The sequence below is a fragment of the Pituophis catenifer genome, unplaced genomic scaffold, assembly GCF_029215685.1.
Source record: "Pituophis catenifer annectens isolate HBS135680 unplaced genomic scaffold, rPitCat1.0.hap2 SCAF_3, whole genome shotgun sequence".
Lineage (NCBI taxonomy): Eukaryota > Metazoa > Chordata > Lepidosauria > Squamata > Colubridae > Pituophis > Pituophis catenifer.
In genome coordinates this window covers 100087701-100114084 of record NW_027256883.1, presented here as the reverse complement: position 1 = coordinate 100114084, position 26384 = coordinate 100087701, and the positions used below count along the sequence as shown (strand labels likewise).

The window sequence follows — 26384 nt, the reverse complement described above, 5'->3', positions numbered from 1 at the left end:
CCACCAGCTTCCGAGGTTTTACACGAGATTTCCTGTCCCGGGAGCCGAAGCTGTGGACGCCTTGATCAGCCCGTGGCCTTGTGGTCTTCTTCTCTATGCTTTTCCACCTCTTCCCCTCATCTCCAGGGTCATCAGGAAGCTGTTGCAGGAACAAGCCGAGCTCATCCTTCTGGCTCCCTTCTGGCCCAGACAACCGTGGTTTGCGGATCTGATGGCTCTCTCTGTTGCTCCCCATTGGCAGATCCCAGCCGACAAAATATCTCTGTGGCAGGGCCGTCTAGCTCATCCAGACCCTCAGTGGTTCCGGCTGACCGTCTGGAGGTTGAGCGGTTCCAATAATTTCTATGATCCAGGCCTCCCGTCGAGGATCAACGAACCGTATTTACAATGCCACTTGGATGGCCTTCTCTGCTTGGTGTCGCCGTAAGAAGGTCCTTCCTACTGCTGCTTCCATTCTTGACATCCTGGGCTTCCTTCACGATGGCTTCAATTCGGGGCTTTCTCCCAATACCCTCCGGAGGCAAATCTCTGCCATCTCATCTATCCTCACCTGCGGCACCGCTGAGTCTGTGTCCACTCATCCTCTCATCCGTTCATTCCTCAGAGGCGCAACCAATCTACGTCCTCCGGCTGTTCATCGGTTTCCCACCTGGGACCTGAATAAGGTTCTGTTAGCTCTTACTGGTACTCCTTTTGAACCTCTCCGGGAAGTCTCGCTGAAGTTCTTGTCTTTTAAGGCAGCCTTTCTAGTGGCTATCACCTCAGCTAGGAGGATCTCGGAGTTGGCTGCCCTCTCAGTTCGCCAGGATCTCTGTATTATTCATCCTGATCGAGTAATTTTGAGATTGGATCCAGCTTTTATTCCAAAGATCAATTCAACTTTTCATCGTTCTCAAGAGATCATTCTTCCCAACTTCTGTCCTTCCCCCCGTCATCGCTTGGAGACTGTGTGGCACAAGCTTGATGTTTGTCGGGCTCTCAAGATTTATATCTCCAGGACTTCTTTCTTTCGTCGCTCCGAGGCTCTCTTTGTGTCTTTCCAACCCCAGTCCACGGGGTCAAAGGTTTCTTCTACTACCTTGGGTCGATGGCTCAGGGCTTCCATTTCTTTAGCTTACGAAGCTCAATCGTTGCCAGTGCCTCGTGGTGTTACAGCCCATTCTACCAGGAGCGCGGCTACTTCGGCTGCCTGGTCTACCCAAGCTTCACTCGAGGAGGTCTGCCGAGCCGCTACTTGGACGTCTCCATCTCCATTTATCCGGCATTACCGGTTGGATGTTTATGCATCGGCGGAAGCCTCCTTTGGAAGACATGTGCTGCAGCGGGTATCTTCCCAGGACCAGGAGAGGCGCCGGCCTTCTCCCTCCCAATAGGTACACGGGCTTTGGTATATCGCTTTAGTGACCGGCGTTTCCTCCGTGACTGAGAATGAGCGTTGGTCTTACCTGATACGCCACTTCTAGTCACTAGGAAATGCCGGTCACCCCCTCCCAATTGGTCCGGCACCTCTCGTGCTGGCTTTTGGCTGTTGACAGAGGGGGGTGGGTCCTGGGGATTTTTTACCTTTCCTTTATTTTTCTACAGACACGACAGTCTACCTTTCGTCCTCATCTCAAACTGGATACAGGAAGAGGCAGGGCTTCTTTTGTTGGTGGACTCGGTCCTAGAGCTACTGGCTTGGTTGTAACCCTTTAGTGACCGGCGTTTCCTAGTGACTAGAAGTGGCGTATCAGGTAAGACCAATGCTCATTCCCATGCTGGGAACCCAAATCCGCCTCTAATTTTGTCGTCTTGTAATATATTTAATTTTATTCTTGATTTTTTCCCCTCCCACACAAATTTTGTAGTTATTTTGTCCAAATTATCAAAAAATTTCTTATCTAATTTTATTGGAATTGTTTGGAATAAATAAAGGAGTCTTGGAAGTATGTTTGATTTTATTGCTGCTATTCTCCCCCAACAAGGACAGTTTTAATTTCCCCCATTTATCTAAGTCCTCTTTTATTTTCTGGACTAAAGGTTCATAATTATCTTCTTTTATTGTTGCAGTTCTAGCCGTCAAATTTATCCCTAGATATTTCACTTTTTTAACTGCCTGTAATCCTGAATCTTTTACTAATTTCTCTACTTGTTTTGTTGTCATATTTTTTCTTATGATTTTTGTCTTTTCTTTATTAATTTTTAGGCCTTCTACCTTTCCAAATTTTTCAATCTCTTTTATTAATTTTGGGGTTGTTTCTATTGGATCTTCTATGAAGAAAACAAGGTCGTCCGCAAAAGCTTGGACCTTGTAATCCTCTCTCTTAAGCTTTAATCCTTGTATTTCTTTGTTTGCCCTAATTCTAATTAACAGGTTTTCCAAAGTTAAAATAAAAAGTAGGGGTGACAGCGGGTATCCCTGCCTTACTCCTTTATTTATTCCAAAAAATTTTGTTGGATCCCCATTCACCAAAATGCATGCTTTTTGGTTCTGATATATTGATGTTATCATTTTTGTGAATCTCTCTCCAAAGTTCATACTTTTAATTTGCTGTTTCATGAATTGCCAGTTTACTTGATCAAACGCTTTTTGTGCATCCAGAAAGATCAGAGCCACCTGTCTCTCTGGATGCACCTCGTAATATTCTAAAACATCCATTACCATCCTTAGATTATTTTTTATTTGTCTTGTGGGCAAAAAACAATTTTCATCCTGATGTATTTTGTTGTGTAATAATTTTTTCATCCTATTGGCAATTATACTCATGAAGACTTTGTAATCGGTATTCAATAAAGAAATCGGCCTATAGTTTTTTATTAATGTGATGTCTGCCTCCTCTTTGGGTATTAGGGAAATATATGCTTCCTTCCATGTGTTTGGTAATTTTGCCTCCATCAAAGCTTCATTATATATTTCTAATAATATTCCATTTAATGATTCTCCAAATGTTTTATAAAACTCCGTTGGTAGACCATCAGTCCCCGGAGTTTTATTATTTTTCTGTCTCTTCAGCGCTTCTTTTAGTTCCCTTATCGTAATCTCCTTATCTAATAATTCTTTTTCTTCCTCTGTTAGTGTTTGCAATCCCTCTCCTTTTAAGTAATGTTCAATTTCCTCCGCTGTTACTATGTCCTTTTCGTAAAGTTTTTGGTAATATTGAACTATTATCTCCTTTTTCTTCTCTATGCCCTGTTGGATCCCTCCCTCATCGTCTTGTAGCTTCTGAATTGTTCTTTTTTCCCTTTCCTTCCTCAGCCTATACGCCAACCACCTCCCTGGTTTATTTGCGTGTTCAAAATAATTCTGCCTTACATATTTCAAAGTCATCGTATATTTCCTTTGTTCTAATATATTCAGCTTGTGTTTTGCCGCTATCCAATTTATCCTTATTTGTTCATCCCCTTGGTTTCCTTGCAATTTACATTCCCAATTTTGAATTTCTTCTCGTAATTTATTATATTCTTTTTTTCTCTCTTTTCTCCATCTTGCATTATAAGCTATTGTGAGGCCTCTTACATATGCCTTAGTTGTATCCCATAAGTTTTGTAGGGAGGTGTGTTGTTTTGTATTTTCCTTATAAAACAATTCTAACTCCTTTTCCATATATTTCTTATATTCTTTTTCTTTTAATAGCTGTGTATTCATTGTCCATCTATTTTTCTTTCTCTGCTGCCCCTTCCACATCAGCCCAATTGTGATCAGCCCAATTATTTGATAAAATTTCTACCACTTCTATTTCCATCATTAACATATTGGTTACCCAAGCCATGTCCAACCTAGACCAGGACTTGTGTGGATTCGAATAATATGTAAAGTTTTAATTTCGGGGTTATAGAATCTCCAACTATCTACCGTATTTAACTCTTCCACCACATCTGTAAAAGTTCTGGGCAATATATTTTTCTTATTTTTATTTTGCTGACCATATTTATAATCTTTTCTTACATCTAAAATAGCATTAAAGTCTCCAATCAGACATACATTTTCCATTTTTTGATCCATAATTTTCTCATGCACTTTTTTATAGAATTCTGATTGTTGACTGTTTGGAGCATATATTACTACCAATAATATATTTTTGAAATCAAGTTTTAGCGCTATCATCACTATTTTACCTTCTGTATCCACATATCTTATATTGCTATCTATTCCTTTCTTGATATATACCACTACTCCTCTTTTTTTTCTTCTGCCAATGATGAATATACTTTACCTAATTTCTTATATTATACATATTTTATATCTTGTTTTCTTATGTGTACCTTCTGGAGGCACACAATATCTGATTTTTGTTTCCAATTTTTTTTTGAAAATTTGGTGTCGTTTGGATGGTGAGTTGAGGCCATTTACATTCACCGGTAGAATTTTTAGGGTTTGTTCCATTTCTTACTGACTTTCCTGTTGTTTCTTCTTTGTTTCTTCCTGTTCCTTTTTTTTGCCTCTTGTTTTCACTCCTTCTTCTTCCTGAGTCTCTCCTTTATCTTCTTTTCCTCCTTGTTGTGGGGTTCTTTCACGTTCTCGTCTCTGTTTTCCTTTGGTGTTCTGTCCTCCCTCTTCTTTACTGCCACTTGTTGTCTCGATGCCCGTCATTTGATCTTATAGTTCCCTTGCTTTACTCTGCGAATCCACCTTTATTTTCTTTCCCTGCCACGTTACCAGCATTCCTTCTGGCGTTGTCCATCTAAAGGGTATATATCTTTTATTTAGTAATGTGGCCAAGAACCAATAATCTTTTTGCAAGTCTCTTATTCTTTTGGGAATTTGCTTTAAAGTAATTATTTCTTTGTTCCTATAGAACATAAGTTCATCCTTTGTTATCTTATATACAATATCCCTCACCTTCCTTCTTACAAATCTTATATGTACCTCCTGGGGAAGTTTGTTTTGTCGGGGGTAATTTGTATGAACCCGGTAAACTTCATCTAATTCATTTATTATTTTGTCCTTTTCTCTTTGGAGTGCCTCTGCTATCATCTCCGCCATTACCATCGTCAGATTTTCCTCCCTGTCTTCACCTACATTTTGGAAATGCAGATAAAATGCTGCTTTTTCCATTTCCAATTGTGCCACGGTATTCTCAAATTCCTTATTTAATCCCATCATTTTTGTATCCAATGCTTCCAATTTTTCTTCTGTCAATTCGGTTTTTTGTTCTATTTCTTTTATCCTTTGATCATTTTTTTGGATGATTTCTTGTATCAGATCCATTTTTTCATCTATCTTTTGGATGTCGTTCTTCTCTCTTTACCTCATCCATGTCTTTTCTAGATTGTTCGTGATTTCTAGTCATGCATTCTTGCATTTTGGCCATGGTCTCTTGGATTGTCATAAGCGTGGTCTGCATTGTTGGCATTTTGGGTGTGCTAGGTTGCTTCTCTGATGCAAACATTCCCTCCAAGGTGTTCTGCGTCATTGGGGAGGCCGACGTTCCCGTTAGAACTGATGTTGTTTTCTTCCCTTTCTTCAACATTGTTGTCGTGGTGCTAGTCATTTCTTTCAAAATTCTATATTGTTCCACCAATATTTTATCAACTTTCTCCCAAATCACCATCCAAATTCTATATAATTTCTTTCTTTTCCTTTTCTTTTCTCTCGTAAAAGTTCAAATCAATAACCTCTCAATCGCTTGGTCTCTTTCCTTTAAATAAATTCCTTTAAATAATTAATTATCTCTATAAAATACTCCGTAAAAATGTAACAGAAATATAAATATATATATATATATATATATATATATATATATATATATATATATATATATATATATATATATATATATATATATATATATATATATATAAATATATGGCTTAAATAATCAAAGACTTAATCAGACAATTCTTAATACTTAATATTTGATTATTCAGTAATTAGTAACTGTAATACTTAAGTTATATAAAATCAAGAAAAGAAATATTTTTTTTTTTTTTTACTATTTCAAATTTAATTATTTCCCAATAATTACTTCTAAATCTCTATGTATATTATAAATTTTAAATATTTTTCTAGATTGTTAAATACTGTTTTATTTGCTAATAAATAAGTATAAATAAATAAATATCACTATAATTCTTAATTGATTCCAATAAATGCCAGTAACAATTTATCTATGTCTAAATAAAAAGGACAAATAGGAGCAGTATATTTTCAGTGTTCTATGAATCTTGTTTGTTATATTTTCAGCAAAGGAAAAGACAAGTTCGTTTTATTATTGCTGGAATCTTTTCCGGTTTCAATATGGCGATCTCTAATCTGCACACTCACAATATGCAATTCTTATTTTGCCAAACTACCTCTCTCCTTCTATTAGGGCAGCTAAAAAGAGGATACAAGAGATGTCCGTTCTTTTAATCTCCACAATTTAAATCCACTTCTCCTCACCTTCGTCTTCACTGTTTTAATGTTTTTTAGTCTTTCTTCACTGATCTATATTCCGTCCTCTTCCTTTTTGCTCGCCTCTTCAGTTGCCGCCCATTTACGCTCTGAGCTCTTCTTTTTTCATGCTGCCCCTCCGAAAAATACTTTCTCCTCGATTTTGCGCCAAAATAATCCAAATTAATTCTCACTTTCTGCTCACCCTCAGTGATCTTGCACTGTACTCACTCCTCTGCTCCCGATGATCTCATTCGGCTCGTCGGGCCTCCGGGCCAGCTGCACTCACCGCGCCAGCTGGCTTCTTCCAAGCCTGGATTAAGGGATCTTCTCGGTACGGCGGGAGATCGCACCTCTCCTCGCCTCCCCCGACGCTTCCCCTCCTTATTCCCGATCTCTCCAGGACCAGTCTTCGCCGAAAAAGGCACCAAAAGCTTAGAAATCTGATGCTAGAGAGAGAGCACTTCTCTCCCATGCCGCCACGACCTTACGTCACCGCTGGAAGTCTCGTCTCCTAGCATTTATGAACAAGTTGTGAAACTACGAATGTTGCAGCACCACGGCAGTTATTCGCTCTTATGAACAACTGCAGAGGCTCTGCAACATTTGCCCTGTCTATTCCCCACCTCCCTCGCGCCAGGTCTCCATAGGTATTAGGCCTGTGGATACTCACCTTGTGAAGATCTAGAGAGCCTTTGCTTTCTTGGCCTGTTTTGGCACTTCAGGCCTTTGGTGAGTATGCAGAGAATGGAGGCCTAAATTACTGCAAGATCACACTAGTTCAGTAGCATGAGAACTCACACTATTGATCTCGTGTGATCTCACGGTACTTTAGGCCTCTGTTCTCTGCAAACTGAGGCCTGGATGAGAGCTGCAGCAAAAGGCTCTGCAAATGGTGGGAAGGCCTGAAACATCGAAGCTTTCCCTCTGTTTGCAACGCCTTTTGCAATCTTTGCAAAAAGCCTTTGCTCCCTCCCAGAGGGAATGTGCGCTGCTCTGAAGCTCTGTTTTTGCCAGGACAGGCCTCTCATCAAAGCCTCTGCTGAAGAGAAGGTCCCTTTTCAAGTGCCCCATTTCCATGCAGACAAAGTTTCCGTCAGGGCACCAAGTGTTTCAGCGACCCTGGGGCAGTGGGAAACAGAGTGATCTGCTTTGTTTCCAACTGTCCCAGGGTCGCTCAAACACTTGGCACCTTGATGAGACCTGACAGAGACTGGAGATTTCTTCTGCATGCAAAAGGGGCAGTTGGAAATGGAGCGAATAGTGTCCATTTCCAACTGCCCCAGGTCCATGCAGATGACGTTTCCAGTCTCTGTCAGGACACCAAGTGTTTGAGTGACCCTCGGGCGGTTGGAAACGGAGCGATTTGCTCCGTTACCAACTGCCCCAGGGTAGCTCAAACACTTGGTGCCTTGATGAGACCTGACGGAGACTCCAAACTTCGTCTGCATAGAAATGGGATGTTTGAAAACGGAGCTTTTCGCTCCATTTCCAACTGCTCCAGGGCTGCTCAAACACTTGTCACTCTAACAGAGACTGGGAACTTTGTCTGCATGGAAATGGGGTGGTTAGAAATGAAGTGAAAAGCTCCATTTTCAAGCTCCCCACTTCCATGCAGACAAAGTTTGCAGTCTCCATCAGAGTGATAAGTGTTTGAGCAGTCTAGGCAGTTGGAAACGGAGCGAAAAGCAATTCCCTCCAACATCCCCAGGGCCGCTCAAACACGTTTAACCCAGACGAAGACTGGAAATGTTGGGGGTGCATGGTCTCGTATGAGTTCAGGCACCCATCTACTTTTGTAGAGAATGGGTGCCTGACGTCCCACAGAATCAGGGCACCCAGAAGGTTCCAGTCTCTGTGGAAAAAGTGATTGCACGCTAATGAGGTGCTTGGAGCAATGCGAGTTTGCTGTCCCAAAGCCTCACTTTGTGCAAATGGTTTTCCGCATGGAACCTGGAAGCCTTTGGAGGAGAGTCACTGAGACTACCCACCACTCCAAAAATGGTGGGCAAGTTCAGGGATCAGAGAATCCGAGCAGGGCGTGCTTGTCCTCCTCTCCCTCTGCTCTCGCTGCTGGCCAGGAGCAGGCAAAGAAACAAACGCTGGAGTGGAGACAGATCTTCACAAGGTAAGTGACCCGGCACGGCAGGTTTGGAGGGGAAAGAAACAATTGTGGGGAGCATGAGGTATTTCAGTGGGTTGGGGGAGGCCTTGGGTGGCCTGTTCCATCACTAAGTCCCTCCCAATAGCCTTCCCCACCCCGAGATACCTCATATGCACTTAACGAGGCTCGCATTTGATTAGTGGATGCGTGGGTGAAAGGAGAGAGTGATCACGTTCAAAGTATGGACAGGCTCCATTACATTTGTAATTCGAGGACTACCTGTATAAGGGATCTGGAGGCTAAACCATATGATGAATCATTTAGGGAACTAGGTATGTCTAGTCTAGCGAAGAGAAGGACTAAAGGTTAGGGTTAGGGGCTGTTACAGAGAAGAGGGGTTTTTGACCTATTCCCCAAAGAACCTGAGAGCAGGACAAGAAGTAAGAGTGGAACATCCATTTGGTGTGGACGTGGATCCACGTTTGCGCATGTGGATCACACGCAAATCGCATGCACAAAGCAAACCAGTGGTAACACCAGTTGAAACCCACCACTGGTGAGTACCCTTGTAAATTTTTGGAAATTTCAGGTGGTGTATAAGCTAGGCAGTATAGGCTGTTAAGAAGTACAAGGTGCAGAAACTATGCAGTACTTCTACTGAAAAATTGGTTGCTGGCAGTTTACTGAACATAATTTGAGAGCTCAATTTAAAGTCTTAAGTAGCTTGATGCTGACTACCTAAGTAACACTCTTTCCTGTTAAGATAAATATTTGGATCCTACTATCCTATTTAGAACATTTGTAAATCCCATCTTTTTTGCCAAGCTTTTAATTGTTAATTGATTTTAATATTTTATTATTAAACTCAATTTATAATAAGTTTATATTCCATTTTTTGTTTTAGTCTAACTTAACGAGTCTCACTTGTTTTTGTTTTATTTTTATTAAAGAGTTTTACAAAAAAAATTTTTTTAATGAATATTTCCCCCTCCCCCCCCTCCCAACCTCCCCCCCCCCCGAACTTCCCAGAACAAAATACAGGGTATAACAATTAATAATCATATTAAACTAAGCTAACTAACTATGGATTCCTATCCCCCCTTCACACTTTAACTCCCCTTTTACTTAACTAAATATAAATACTCTTAATTTTTCTATTCATTCATAAGCTATTTGATACTTTTTAGTCCGATATTTGTTTTGAATATAATCAATCCATTTTCTCCATTCGGATATATATCTTTCTTGTGAATGATCTTTCAAATATGCTGAGATTTTCGCCATTTCTGCCAAATTCGCTACTTTTAATGTCCATTCTTCAATAGTAGGCAAATCTTCCTTCTTCCAATATTGCGCCACCAGAAGTCTAGCTGCAGTTATTAAATTTAAAATCAATTTAGTCTCTATAACCGTACAATCTGTGATTATACCCAGCAAAAACAATTGTGGAGTAAACTTTATCTTCTTTTTAAGAATATTTTGAATAATCCACCAGATTTTAATCCAAAATGCTTTAACTTTTTTACAAGTCCACCATATATGATAATAGGTGGCATCATCACAATCACATCTCCAACACTTAGATTGCAAATTTGGATACATACAAACCAACTTTTTAGGATCTAAATGCCGTCTATAGAACATTTTATAAAAATTTTCTCTTAAATTTTGTGCTTGCGTAAATTTTACATTTCTAACCCAAGTTTCCATCATTATTGGTTCCTGAATGTTTTGTGCCCATTTTATCATACAATCCTTAACTAACTCCGTTTCTGAATCTATTTCTATCAGTATATTATATAATCTTTTTATATGCGTTTGACCTTGATCTCTAATTTGTTTTACCAAATTTTCCTCGTTCTGCATGATACCAATTCTCTGATCTTCTCTCCATCTAGCTTGCAACTGACCATACTGAAACCAGGTTTGAATTATTCTTTCTTCTTTTAATGCGTTTAAAGATTTTAACTGCAATATACCCCCTTCCATTTTACGAAGCTCTTTATAGGTAATCACCTCTTGCTTTTGTTCTACGCTTATATTCTCTATTGTATGTCTGGGTATTGCCCATTTAGGTATCTTATAATTTAACTTATATTGATACTTTTTCCAAACTCGTAACAAGGCATTCCTTAGTATATGGCTTTTAAAGGTCTTATCCACCTTTTTATCATATAATAAATAAGCATGCCAGCCATATAACAAATCATATCCTTCAATATTCAATATTCTTTCTTCTGTTGAATTAATCCAGTCACTAATTATTGTTAGGACAGCTGCATCATAGTATAATTTTAAATTAGGCATTTTAAGACCTCTTCTTTCACATATATCTTGCATTATTTTTAACTTTATTCTCGGTCTTTTCCCTGCCCAAACAAAATTATTAATACCCTTCTGCCATTCCCTCAAATTTTCATCTTTCTTGAGTATTGGTATCATTTGAAACAAAAATAAAAACCTAGGTAAAACATTCATTTTTATTGCTGCTATTCTTACCAGCAGAGATAATTGTAATTTTCCCCAATTCTCCATCTCTTTTTGTATTTTTTGCCATAACAATTCATAATTATTTTTATATAATTTTACATTTGAAGCTGTAATATATACCCCTAAATATTTAACCTTTTTTACTATTTCAAATCCTGTTAGTCTTTCTAGTTCTTCTTTTTGCTTTACCGTCATATTTTTAGTTATTATCTTTGTTTTCTGTTTATTTATTTTAAATCCAGACATTTGTCCATATTGGCTAATTATATCCATTAAACCTATAACTGATTGTACTGGTTAAGTTAAAGTAACAACCAAGTCATCTGCAAATGCTCTTAATCTATAATCATGATGTCTGATTTTAATTCCCTTTATTTTATTTGACCCTCGTATTTTATTCAATAAAGGTTCCAAAGTTAAAATAAACAATAATGGTGATAAAGAGCAATCCTGTCTTGTTCCTTTTTCAATTTTAAAAGTTTCTGTTAAACCATCATTAATTATTATTTGTGCTGTTTGTCTCTGATATATTGCCCTAATAGATTGTGTAAAGAATTCTCCAAACTGCATCTTTTCTATTTTCTACTTGTTTTTGTCTTCTTGAGTACTTGCTGGACAAGAAATGTACATATTAAACAGTAATAACCGATTCCACGTTCCTGAAATCAACCCTAGACTGACATTTTTACAAGAAGATCTGAGTAACAAATTTCTATTGTGAATTATAAGTATAAGGTAAACATGCAATGTATTGCCAGCTATATTCTAATATATTTTTGGAATGAAGTATAATAATAATAATAAAACTTTTTAGGATGGAGAAAATAGTAGAAAGTCAGTATTCAAATACTGAATAATAAATAGCCCTAAATTATAGCAAATAGAAAAGGAATATAATTCTGGAATGTAATTGGATATAGCTCAACAATATCCAATTGAACCATTTTTAAAAACTGAAACTTCGTTGTATTCATCTGTTGAGTATTAGAGAAAAAATCAATTAAAGAGTTTTATTCTGGGCTGTTGAGACATACAGTATTTAATTTAGAAATAAAGGACATACATTTATCATTATTTTTTCGTTTGTAGGGCATGAGTCAAAAGGAGAGCTCGAAGTCTCCTATTATGTATATTCAGGAACTAAAATCTGGTCTTAAAGATGCACAGCTCCTTGGATGTTTAGAGTCTCTACGTGTGTCACTCAATAACAATCCTGTCAGGTAATGGTTCAGATAAAACTTTCTTGATTGCTAAATACTGCAAAGTTTAAAATTTGTGGGCATGATGCATGTCTGGAGACAGATGTACAGGTAGTCCTCGACTTAAAACTGTTCATTTAACGACTGTGTAGAGTTATGATGGCCTCAGAAAAAGTGACTTATGACCTGTACTCACACTTATGATGGTTGCACCTCCCCCACAGTCACATGATCACAATTTGGGCACATCTTATCCAGCTACTGGGTGCAGCACTCTGTGGTCATATGATTGTGATTTGCAATCCTTTTTGCTAATTTCTGGCATAAAAACACTCTTTGGAGAAGCTGGATTCACTTAACAACTGCATGATTTAATTAACAATTATAATGCTTTGATTAATGACCACCATAAAAAATGTGTTTACCGTATTTTTCGGAGTATAAGACGCACCTTTTCCCCCCTAAAAGGGGGTGAAAATTTAGGCGTGTCTTATAAACCAAATGTAGCCCCGCCCACACACTGGCCCTACACCCTTTGGCCTCTGCCTCCCAGCAATTACCTCCTTGCTGCAAGCAGCAAGAAGAAACAGCTCCTTTCAGCTTCCGCACAGCCTAATTAGCACAAGTTGATTGGATCGGCCTCCTGTTTTGCTCTCAGCTGCTTTGCCCGGGCCTCTGCTGCTTGCTGCAAGGAGATAAATTGCTGGAGCAGATTTTTTTTTCTTGTGCTAATCAAGCTATGCTGAAAATGAAAGAAAAGTAGACTATTTGCTGTTTGCTGTAACGAGGCAAAATTGCTAGGAGGCAGAGGCAGAGGCAGATTTCTTTTTCTTGTTTTCCTCACCAAAAAAGGTAGGTACATTTTATAATCCGGTGCAAGTTATACTCTGAAAAATATGGTAATCAGGTCCAGATCGACTTATGACCACAGCAGTTTACAATGGAAATTCCAGTCCCAATTGTGGTTGCAAGTCAAGGACTACCTTTATGCAATCGCCAGTGCAATGAGAAGATGAAGTGGTAATTATTTTATTTAGGTAATAATGTGTTTTATTCTGCAACAATTGCAGCTGGGTGCAAAATTTTGGAGCTGAAGGTCTGAATTGCCTGCTGGACATATTGAAAGGTCTTCATGATGAGAAGGATGAGTTTTCTGGGTAAGGAACATTTGAATTAAAATAGTTTAAATTGTGGTAAAATGATGATAAAATCTATCCATTTGTATATGGATAGATTTTTATATGTATTTATTTAAACTAGTATAGATGATAAACTTAATATAGTATAATATAGATAGAATATGCTTAATTCACAATCCCCCTAGATGGAATGCTTGCACACACATATGCATCTGGATAAATTTGTGTATACGCCCACACATTCTGCTCATTTGTATATACGGATTATACACAAATTATATGGATTGTAATCTACCATGCTGGTTGGTAGAGAGATATTTTTTGACTTCTCAGAAGTGTAGGGCTGAGAGGGTGTTATTGGTCCAAAATCACCAAGTGAGTTTCTATGCCTAAAGGAGGTCTAGAACCTGGGTCTCCATACCTATTCCAGGACTTTAAATACACTGGCTTTCATAAAGTAGATAAGTTGGAATGTTGAATGAATATAACTTTAAATACAGATGGGTGGATGGATGGGTGGATGGATAAGATCATATTTGCATGCTGGAAATATGTTTTAATTGTGTGTTTTATTTGGGTATACAAAAATTAAAGGAGAAAAATAAGGACATCTGGATAGGATAAGGAGAATAGAATAGGAAATAGGAATAGGAGCAGAGCAGAGCAGAACAAAACAGAACAGAACAGAACAGAATAGAATTCTTTATTGGCCAAGTATGATTGGACATACAAGAAATTTGTCTTGGTGCATATGCTCTCAGTGTACATAAAAGAAAAGATACATTCGTCAAGAGTAGCAATAGCAATAACACTTAGACTTATATACCGCTTCATAGTGCTTTTACAGCCCTCTCTAAGCGGTTTAGAGTAAGCATATTGCCCCCAACAATCTGGGTTCTCATTTTACCTACCTCGGAAGGATGGAAGACTGAGTCAACCTTGAGCCAATGAGATTTGATCTGCTGAACTGCAGCTAGCAGTCAGCTGAAGTAGCCTGCAGTAGTGCACTTTAACCATCGCGCCACCTCGGATATGGTAAAACACTTAATGATAGTCATAGGGAACAGATAAGCAATCAAATCATATTAGGAAACAGTCAATATAAATCGTAAGGATACCAGCAAAAGGTTACAGTCATACAGTCATAAGTGGGAGGAGATGGTAATAGGAACGATGAGAAGATTAATAGTAATGCAGACTTAGTAACTAGTTTGACAGTGTTGAGGGAATTATTTGTTTAGCAGAGTGATGGCGTTCGAGAAAAAACTGTTCTTGTGTCTAGTTGTTCTGGTGTGCAGTGCTCTATAGTGTCATTTTGAAGTTGAAACAGTTTATGTCCAGGATGCGAGGGGTCTGTAAATAATTTCACAGCCCTTTTTTTGACTCGTGCAGTATATAGGTCCTTAATGGAAGGCAGGTTGGTAGTAATTATTTTTTCTGCAGTTCTAATTATCCTCTGAAGTCTGTGTCTGTCTTGTTGGATTGTAGAACCAAACCAGACAGTTATAGATGTGCCAATGACAGACTCAATAATTCCTCTGTAGAACTGTATCAGCAGCTCCTTGGGCAGTTTGAGCTTTCTGAGTTGGCACAGAAAGAACATTCTTTGTTGTGCTTTTTTGAATGGATGTATGGATCCATAAGATTGTGTATAATGGAATTTGTCTTCTGCGTAGTATTCTTATCCTGTCATATCTTTCCCTGACTCCTCTACTGAATTTTGATATAGTTAGGATCACTCTGCTATAATTTCTTATGGTGTTGCATGTTTTTTTTAATGTTCTGGGATGGAAGGCCAATTGTATAAATAGATAATTCTGTGTGTATAATTATTATTTCAGTTTTGTTTCTTGTTTTTACCAGGTCATATGACTTCAGGATTGAACATGAAATTATTAGATGCTTAAAAGCTTTTATGAACAACAAAGTAAGTCCCCTATTACCATATTTTTCAGAGTATAAGACACACTTTTTCCTCCTAAAAGAGGCTGAAAATTTGGGTGCGTCTTATACTCCGAATGTAGCTTTTTCAATTTTTTTTTCTTCTCTAACGAGGCGCTAGCAAGAAATCTTCCAAGCTTTGCCTGCTCCCTCTGACTCTCAGCTGTGCTTTAGAAGCTTTTTTCAGCCCTAACAAGGCGCTAGCGATCTAGTGAAGCGATCTTCCGAGCTTCGCCTTCTTTTCTCATTGCTTCTCTCTCCAAAGATCAGCTGTGTTTTAGAAGTTGTTTTTATTCCCCCAAGCAGGGGAATAAAAAACATGCGCAAAACCAGCAAAGTAATGGGAACATATTCCCTTTCTCTTGTTTTCTGAACATATAATGTAATGTTTTTGTTAGATTTGCATCATTTTGTGTCATGAGTATTATTTCTATAATCTAAGTTATTCACCCAAGGGTATATTGATTTTTACTTTTTAGTTTGGAATTAAGACAATGCTTGAAACAGATGATGGGATTCTACTTTTGGCAAAAGCAGTTGATCCTAAAGTCCCTACAATGATGATTGACACTATCAAGCTACTCTCTGCTCTCTGCATCCTGCCTCAGCCTGTGGATATGTATGTGACAATGAGTAGTTTATGTTTTGGTTCACTTGTATGCTGTAGAAGAATGGGTTAGTTTACTGATTTAAATGTTTGGAAAAATATATTAAAATATGGTTTCTTTATCAGTTATGCCTCCTAATAAGCACATAATTGGTGCAATAGATGAGTTCTGAATATCCCAAGGAAAAAAAAGTTGAAGCAATATGCTCTTCCTTCTCTTCCTGAAGCCATTACCCTTATCCCATGTTTCTTAAGGAAGTTTTACACCTATAGCTTTTCAGAACATAAATGGAAGTTATGGCAAGAGATGAAGAAACATCAAAGTTAGTTTCACAAATTTACTTCTGTTTACATATCTTCCTAACTTTTACTTGTTATGAATGGTTAATTCAAGTAAAGTATTTTTTGTAACATCAATTAGATTCCTCGACCATCACTTTTGCACAATTTTGTTCAAAACGTTTTTGATATATGAAGAGAAATAAAATATGTAGCTATATTTAGGAAGGCAGTATTTTTCCCTCTTCAAGAAAATAAAACAGAAAAATGTAATAATGAGAGAAAAATGAAGTGTGTGCTACAAGGACTCAAAGAGATTTCACATGTTTTCAGTTTATATCCCCAAAAGGTAATAATTTATTAATTGAGCCTTTTGTAATGAAGAAATGAAAGTTTAATTTTTTATTTAAACGTTTAGTTAATGGAACTATATTTACATGGAGAGAAGTATTCATTAGATACTTCAAAGTTCTGTCTTGGACCCAGTACTCTTCAACATCTTCCTAAATGATCTAGACGAGGGATAGAAAAGGAAGTCATCAGATTTGCTGGAGGGAATTGCTAATACTTTGGAACAGAGGTCTTCAAACTTTTTAAACGGGACCAATTCCTCAGACTGTTGGGGGGGGGGGGCGGACTATAGTCTTATCTGTCTAATGACCGGCAGGGTGGGCGTGGCTAGGTAGTCATGTGACTGGGTGGGTGGGGCCAATTTAGCAGTCCATTTTGCCTTTGTCCTTTCTTAGCTGTACTTGCTCAAAGGCATCTATTTATTTAATAAGACCCCCCTCCCCGAAGGGAAAAAGAGCGCAAACTTTCTTGCCATTTGCCTAACTTTATTACAACAGCAGCTTCAAGTTCCTTAAAATAGGCCATTAAAAAAAGAATAAAACAAACAGGATTTCCTTCAAAATAACTCCTGATCATATGTTTCAGATGATCACACAATAAAACAGACTGAGAACTGCACCAATTAAGACTGTAACTAAAACAGAGATTTCTCACGAACAAAAAAGGAGGGAGAGGAAGAAAGAGAGAACACACACAGACACACACAACCCCCCAGCTCACTTCAGAGTCTCCCCCAACCCCTCCCCCCAAGCCAGAGCTGCCACTGTTTCAAAATAACGTTGACTACATAGAAAGTGGGTGAGGATCCTCCTCACAGCTTCAGGCTTGCAGACAGATTCGGGCAAAGGGGAAGCTCAGCGTGCTTGGGGCAAGGTGTTTTTTTCCCCTTCTCCCCTTCTTCTTGGCCCCCTCCCCCAGCCTGCATTTCCAGCCACGGTGAGCAGAGCTTTGCAAGCCCTGCTGGCTGGAAGGTAAGGATCCTTGTAAGAAATTCACCAGAAACTCATACTTAATTTTGTTAATACTTTGAGCATTTTATGATGTCTATGCTAATTGGGAGAAGGATGGACTGAGAATCTGGCAAGAAGCTGGTGCTTGGCAATTTCTGAGATACTACAACGTGTTGTAGTTTCAAACTGGTTTGCATTTTGACAATTGAGACACTGTGCATTCATCTGATAATAGCTTTGACCACTCTAGTCTAATCAGATCATTAAACGGGGCAGACAGCGAGGAGAGAGAAAGAAAATAAATCACGCAGCCTCTTACCCCGTATCTATCTGTCTCTCTGTCTCTGTCTCTGTCTCTGTCTCTGTCTCTGTCTCTGTCTCTGTCTCTGTCTCTGTCTCTCTCTCTCTCTCTCTCTCTCTCTCTCTCTCTCCCTCCCTCCCTCTCCCTCCTTCCCTACCTACCTAGCAGCAACCCCTGAAGAAGGCAGTGCTCAGCACAAGCTGACTAGTCTAGCAAAGCGGAGGGCCACACTGCCCACTCTGTCGCAAGAGGGGAACAGTGGCAGGAGGGCAGGTACATCTTTGAAAGCGAAGCGAAAAGAGCAAGCGGCAGCGCCATTGTGTTGCCCTCTGATGCCCTCCTCTCCAGCCCTAGCAGCGCCTAACGCTGCCTTTCCAGGGCTTCCTCCCGCCCACTCTAGTTGCACACAACGCGATCGTGTCTCCCTCTGGGTAAGTTGGCACTGACTAACCCTAACCGTAACCCTATGGATCACCACTTAAATATGAGCCAGCAAAGTTTTGGCAGGATAGCATCAACATCACGAGAAATTTTAGTACTGGTAATACTATAATAGTATAATACTATACTGGTAAGTTCACAATTGGAATACTGGTACAGTTCTGGTCACCATGATAGAAAAAAGATGCTGAGACCCTCGAAAGTGTGCAGAGAAGACAACAAAGATAATACGTCTGGAGGCTAAACTGTATGAGAAATGGCTGAGGGATTTAGCCTATCAAAATGAAAGATGCGGGGGAACATGATAGCTGTCTTCCAAGTACTTGAAGGACTGACTTAATCTCCAAAGCACCTGAGGGCAGGACAGAAAGTAATGGCTGGAAGCTTGTTAAAGAGAGATCCAACCTAAAAGTAAGGAAAAAATTTATGACAGAGCAATTAATCAGTGGAATAGCTTGCCTCCAGTGGCTGTGGGTGTTCCATCACTGGAGGTTTTCAAAAATAGACTGGACAGCCACTTGACCAGGATACTGTAAGTTTTCCTGAGTTGAGCAGTGGTTTTGAGTCTATGTTCTAGGGGGTACAGTACATTGCCTGCTGAAGGAAGACAATAAAAAATTAATAAAAACACTGGCAGCTGTGAGCAAACTTTGAATTTAATAAACTTGATGATTAATTATTTGTACCCTTTACAAAAACATCAAATGCCAGATATAATCTGTGAGTACATCCCAGTTGTACAATTGAGTCTAAATTTGATACATTCAAATTCAGAAGGATTTGATTGGCATCCTAAATTTTAATATCGGATCTTTAAAATGCCACGTCAAAATAAGATTTTTTTTAAAAAAATGCAGACTTGGTATCTAACAATGATAAAAGCTGGTTTTTATTTCCCTCCTTTTTCTTCCTTTTTTCTTTCTATTTTTTATGATTCCTTTATTTTTTGTTAGGCATGAGCAAGTTTTGGGAGCATTGACTGAACGTGCAGAAATGGATGAAGTAGAACGATTTAAACCCATTGTGGATGGCCTGAAAAGTGGAACTTCAGTGGCATTAAAGGTAATAGGAAGCTGGAAAAAGAATATAACAGTCTATCTATCTTATCTTTCATAATATTCTAGTGCCTTTTGTTTTCTCTTTCATTTCACCATTACTGAGTACACTTGATTTCTCAATGGATTTTTATCCTGAAATTCTTTTTGTATATCTTCAGAACCAGCCCAAGGTAGCAATCAGGCAATTTGTTTAGAATAAGGTAATAGGAAGATGGTTTGATTAGCTTAACAAACCCTAGAAGAGCATATTAGCTATCTTATTAATTATAAAGCATTTTGTAAGCATTGTGAGTCTAAAATTCTACATTCTGGTTTTGAGATAGAAAAGGAGGGAGAAGTCTTTTCAAGTTGCTCTAGGTATATTATTCCAAGGTTACTCGATTCCCTGCATATATATAAGAGGAACAAGAGACACCATTGGCAATAAGTATTAATTACTTTTATAGAGAAGACTTCTGTTCTGGAGTAGATTTAGAATATGAGCTGGGTTGCCTTCAAATCATTGTCTGGTGTTTAATTGAAACATGTTCTTTTCATTTGGTTTCTTGTGTTGTTTTAATCTATGAGATTTCAGAATTCCAACTATCAGTGTTGATTCCTTACTTGTTTTTGTTTTTTCTCAACACTATTTGTACTGTTTACCTGAATTTCACTTTTAGGTTGCTTTGCTGTGATAAAATTTGGTGGAAAAAAGTATTTTGTCTGGCAGTTTTTCATAGTTGTTCTGACAAATTAGCTAGCTTATAATGAATGAAGGAAAAGAATTTGTTGATTCAACACATATTTTTTTTTTGACTTTCTTAGGTAGCTTGTTTACAGTTGATCAATGCTCTAATCATCCCATCAGATGAGCTTGACTTCAGAGTGCACATCCGCAGTGAATTAATGCGCTCTGGACTGCAGGAAATCCTCAAGGTTAGAAATATATCTCCTTTCTACTGTGATAACTTTGCTATATTGGGAAAGATAATATCTATAATCTTAAGACTCCGTTTAAAGTGTAAGTGATTTGATAGGGTTAATTATATTTCAACATTATTTTGGGGGGGGGGTTACGGGTAATTCTTGACTTATGGCCATAATTAACACTGGAATCTAGCACATTGAGCGAAGTCATTCAGCAAGACATGCATATGATTGCCTTGCCCAAAAAGTGCATTTCCAGCTCTTCTAGTTTTAAGTTGAACAAAGTGAAAGCACCGTGCCTGCCGAAAGAGGGCAGGCAGCTCCCCTCTGTGAATAGAAGAGAACTCCTGTAGTGGAGTGTGGGAACAGAGCTGTGGGATTCTTATTTTGTTTCTCTAGGTCAATGAAGGAATTCCCCTCCCCATCTTGCGCAGGAGGAAAGTCTTGTGCTGGAGAAACAGAGCTTGGATCTTTGCTTCATTTCTGCAGCCCAGGGCAAGATTTCCTTTCCATTTTGTGGCTTCGTTTCTGCAGCCTGGCAAAGGATTCCTCCTCCCCACATGCATGAAAGGAAAGAAAAATCTTTTGGCAGACTTCCGGTTGATGTCACAGCGGGATCGGACATGTGGGGCGGGTTTCCACGCTCCCGTGCTGAATTCTTCCTGTTTGTGGGCTCTGAAGGGAGCCAAAGCCCCTCCCTAGGGGCAGTGAAGCAAAGAGGGACACCCTGCGAGGTCGAGGAGAGTCGCAGCTCTCCTGTCTGGCCTGGGGTTCTTTTTCCCTCTCAGCCATGGTAAGAAGAAGAGTCAGCTAAAGATGGTTGCTACAAAACTGGGACAATCGATGAACATCTAAGACTGGTATTGGAGTGAAGTAGGTGAACAGTGACTGGAACTGGGGGAGAGGATTTTCTTTTGCTCTAAATTTAACCCCAAGAAACAATCTAGAGCTACTTGCTCAGAACTATGTTTTAAGCGGCGTCTAAGCATTTTAGGGCATTCAAAGGAAATACCTGACCGGAAATGAAGGCACATGAGAGTAAAATAATAGACTTTGAAATAAATAGAAAATTGGACCCCTAAATTTGGAAGACATGGTACTGAGAAAGCATTTTAAATGCTGGAATTATTTATTTACAAAACTTATTCTACTTTTATAACTGTTTTATAATCAAAATGACAATGGACGATGGACTAGTAAATTGAAATTTAAGTGGAGAGTGCCACCTGCTGACGAAAGGAAAAATTACAAATCTGGGAATACCTGTATGAGAACAGTGAAAACGCCCATTGGATTACTTCTAGCTACCCTATGATTACTGAGACCCAAATATGAAAATGAGGAGGCTATTCAATTAAAGAGACACTTGAACGTTATACTAGAAGATTGAATCTGTAAAGGGGCTTTTGATAACCTCTGGGACTATTCAAATGGAACCTTTGGGACATAAAGAACGGGGACTAATGCTCTCCTTGAAGGGTAACTTAAAGACTGAATAAATAGTTCTTGGACAGCTGGATAAAAATTGAATTTAAAATAAAACAAGATACTTAAGAAGGAAGAAATGAGTGGAATTGTGAAGGAGATGGACTTACTTTTTCAAAATACAAAAGACATAATGGAGAAAGGATTTAAGGAGATTATGGGAAAAAAAGGAAAATACTGTACGAGGGATGATGAGCAAAGACCAAGATACCCGGGAAAGGGAGGAGTCAACAGAAGAAATGAAGAAGGAAGATGACAAAGAGGAGACAACAATGGAAATAATAGTGATTGGTGAATTAAACCAGGGGGAAAATATATTAAAAGAGTGGGAAGATATGTTTGAAAGGAAGACAGGGGCCTGAGTAGAAATTTTAGAAATTAGGCAGTGGAAGAGGGTAGAGGTGGGAAGAATACCTAGATTGAACAGTCAAGAAGCAGACAGAGACAGAGAAAAAGATTTGAGAGAGGAATTCGGGAGGCAAGTTTTAAAAAAAGCATAGCAATTAAAGTACTGAATCGGGCAAGAGATGATGGATAAATGATTTTTGTTGTTGTTTTGATTTGCTTTTCCTTTTTCCTATTTTTCTTTTAAAGCATAGCAATTAAAGTATTGAAGGGGGCAAGAGATGATGAATGGATGATTTCTGTTTGTTGTTGTTCTGAGTTGCTTTTCCTTTTCTCTTTTCCTTTTCTTTCTTTTTTTAGATAGGTGATATGATTAGAAGTTAGATAGGAAAGAAAGGAAAAGTCTCTTAATAAAGGGTGATATGATTAAAAACTCGAATAAATGATAGAAATAAGAGAAGGGGGAATATTAGTGTATACATTTTATATCATAAAATGAAAGTAATAAGAGAAAACATGAAATAATTGAACAATGATAGACTATAATTTAACACAAGTGTGTATTAGAAATACATAAGCGGATTGAATGTAATGATTATGATTAACCTGAAGAGTTTTATGTGTATTAGAATATATGACACCCAGATGCCACACTGTTCATGCTTTGATTTGATATCTTTATAAAAAATAAAAAACTTAAGAAATATTGTTTGGCAAGCGGCAGCAGCAGCTTGCAACCTTTCCTGCCAGCTTCCCCATTGTCTTTCTGAACTGGCATAACAATTGGTCATAAGTCAAGGAATACCTGTGTTCTTTTATAACTGGCCATATTTCAAAAGAATAACTGCCTTATTTACCTAGGATTCTCAAAAGGAAGAATGATACAGAACTAAAATAATAAGGAATGTGTAGTTATGCAAATGAAGTAGTCTCCGTGGTTGGAAATGTAATGGATTATTGAATGAAGATGAGAACTCTGCTGTTAGCCCTTTTCATAGAAGCTCTTACATACCTATCCCTTGTACGGAAAGGATAGAACTGTGCTTGGTATCCTCAGCCTCACATCTTTTTTTATTAATTAAGATCTGTATACAGCTAGTCCTCAACATTCAGTTACTGTTTGAAGGTACAACAAAAGTTGCTTACAAATTGTCCTCACACTTATGACCATAGCAGTTTCACCATGTTCACATGACCAAAATTTGGGTACTTGTTGACTGGCATGTGTGTACAATGGTTGCAATATCCAGAGGTCATGTGATACCATTTACGACCTTCCCAGATGACTTCCAACAAGTAAAGTCAATTGGTAAAACTAGGTTGCTTAAAAGCTGTGTGATTTGTTTAAGGACATGGTAAAAATATTGTGAAATCAGGTGCAACTCACCTATCAACTGTTTGGCTTAGAAATGGAAATTCTGGTCCCAATTGCGGTCATAAGTTGAGGACTACCCTGTATGTCATTTGTGCCCTTGAGCAATTTGTGTTCAATTATGAATTGTCTATATATAAATAATACAATAGCTTCTCTTCTTATGTCCTGGGTGTTTGGACAGGGACATTGTCATCAGTTTTGTGTTTATCAACTTTTCTCTTGTCTCAAGTAATTTCAACAAATTAGTTCTCTTATTGGGTGGGGAGCAGGGAGGGGAGAAAGGAAAGGGAAGAGAGAAAACAAAACAATCATTAAATAATCTGAAGTTTTCTTGGAATAAAAAAGGGTCATAATGTCTAGTGGATATTCTCTGAAGTGACAGTGTCCTTTACAGGAACTGCATGCTCAAGACAATGAGGAGCTGAAACTACAGCTGCAGGTGTTTGAAGAATATGGTGAAGAGGATTCTGCAGAACTCAGGGGCCGCTTGGAAGACATTCGAATAGAAATGGAATATCCTTTTATTTCAAAATATATGACTCAATCATCCAATAACTCAGCATATAAGACAAAGATAATAAGGGGTCTAGTGGCTAAACCATACAATGAACAGTTGTGGGAACTAGGTTTGTCTAGTCTAAAACAAAGAATGAGGGATGATATGATAGCAATATTCCAGTATTTGAGGGTCAACTTATTCTCTAAAGCACGTGAGGGCAGGACAAGAAGTAATGGGTGGAAGAGCATTAAAGAGAGATTCAACCTAGAATTAAGTAGAAATTTCCTAACAGAACAATTAATTAATGGAAGGTTTAATTATTGGAGGTTTTTAAGAAGAGATTGGACAATCATTTGTCAGAATGTTACAGGGTCTCCTGTTCAAGCAGTGGGTTGGACTAAAACACCTCCAAGGTCGCTTCCAATCCTATTGTTTTATGTTATTTTATGTTGTTATTGTCTCCAAGATTCTCTTGTTACAGTAGGATTATAGTTTGTCAGATTTATATCCTGTTCTCTCAGCTCTAGGCAGCAGGCAATGGCAAACCACTTCTGAGAAACCTTGTCAAGTTAACAGGCAGTCACGAGGAGTCAGCACTGACACATCACCATGTTATATCTTATGTCAGTGCTGACTCCTTGTGACTGCTTGGACTGCTTAGTCCCTGAACTTGACAAGGGTTCTCAAGGTGTGTGTGTGTGTGTGTGTGTGTGTGTGTGTGTGTGTGTGTACATATACAGTACATACTTACACACACACACACACACACACACACACACACACACACACTCTAGAAAATATTCTTCCCTAAGGAAATATATTTTAAGCTTCCAGTAACAGAAAATGTGGCATAATCCTTGAAGGTATATGTGGGAACTCCTACTGAAGCAGAGAGATAGCTAAGTGATCAGAAATCAGGTTTTAATTAAGTAAACTAGGTCTCTTTTATGAATTAGCACTGTGCATCTGTATTTCTTTTGAATGGCTTTTGAATCCTTAATTTTTTTTACTGATTTCAACGAAATCTTCCAGATTCTCCTGAATACAGTAAAGGATTCTAAGGCAGAACAACATTTCCTCTCAATTTTGCAACACTTCCTGCTAATCCGCAATGACTATGAGGCCAGGTAGAGAAGGAAACCCTTTATAATATTGTGAAAAGATATTGATGTGTGGATGTATGTACCGTGTTTTCCCAAATATAAGACCTACCCTGAAAATAAGCCCTAGCATGATTTTTCATGCTGCTTGCAAAATACAGGTGAAACTCGAAAAATTAGAATATCGTGCAAAACTTCATTTATTTCAGTAATGCAACTTAAAAGGTGAAACTAATATATGAGATACTCATTACATGCAAAGCGAGATAGTTCAAGCCTTGATTTGTCATAATTTTTATGATTATGGCTTACAGCTCATGAAAACCCCAAATTCACAATTTCAGAAAATTAGAATATTACATGAAATCAATAAAACAAAGATTGTACATAGAACAATATCGGACCTCTGAAAAGTATAAGCATGCATATGTACTCAGTACTTGGTTTGGGCCCCTTTTGCATCAATTACTGCCTCAATGCGGCGTGGCATGGATGCTATCAGCCTGTGGCACTGCTGAGGTTTATGGAAGACCAGGATGCTTCAATAGCGGCCTTCAGCTCTTCTGCATTGTTCGATCTCATGTCTTTCATCTTTCTCTTGGCAATGCCCCATAGATTCTCTATAGGGTTCAGGTCAGGCGAGTTTGCTGGCCAATCAAGCACAGTAATCCCATAGTCATTGAACCAGGTTTTGGTACTTTTGGCAGTGTGGGCAGGTGCCAAGTCCTGCTGGAAAATGAAGTCAGCATCCCCATAAAGCTCATCTGCGGAAGTGTTGCGATCATCCTGGCGCGCTCCTCATGAGAGGTTCAGATTAGAGATAACACAAGGACAGGTGTTTCTCGGGATGAGAGAGCCTCGAGCTGACTCCAGACCTCTCTTTTATTAAGCAAGGGTATTGGGCGTATCAGAAGGCATGATTACAGCTATACATTCTCATATTACATCCATGATACAAAGGATTTTCTCCATATCTGGACATAACTTTCACATCCTACCGTATTACAGTAAATCACGTGAATTCTAGGAAAGCGATACCTAATGTAAAAACAAAACTTAACTTTGCCATGTTATCATATTTGCTGCTAGCCGGGAGGCCCATCTTCCCGGTATCAGATTACCTCAAGCCTCAGGAATGTTCTACAAGGAGATGTCTCTGCTATGCAGGCACAGCCTATGTTATGAACAAAGAGAGAACGAATAGGGCCCTTCAGAGAGTATCCATATGAACCCGCTTTTTCCACTCAGATTATTTCGGTGCCAAGCTCCATACATGTGTCCAACCAATTAAACTGGTCTATACATGTACTATGGCCACCGCATTCCCACACGGAAGGAAGCATGAAATGCTCCAAAATCTCTGGTAGACAGCTGCGTTGACCCTGGACTTAATGAAGCACAGTGGACCAACACCAGCAGATGACATGGCTCCCCAAATCAACACAGACTGTGGAAACTTCAC

The 26384-nt window shown here is 38.6% G+C and overlaps 1 protein-coding gene across 1 annotated transcript in view; it reads left to right on the top strand.

Annotated features, from left to right (window-relative positions):
- Nucleotides 1-26384, top strand: part of DIAPH1 (diaphanous related formin 1) — a 205472-nt gene that overhangs the window by 52339 nt on the left and 126749 nt on the right. The window contains 8 exon segments of the mRNA XM_070940849.1: nt 12036-12166; nt 13216-13302; nt 15148-15211; nt 15705-15844; nt 19108-19216; nt 20017-20127; nt 23718-23836; nt 24833-24949. Coding sequence (XP_070796950.1) covers nt 12036-12166; nt 13216-13302; nt 15148-15211; nt 15705-15844; nt 19108-19216; nt 20017-20127; nt 23718-23836; nt 24833-24949 — 878 coding nt within the window.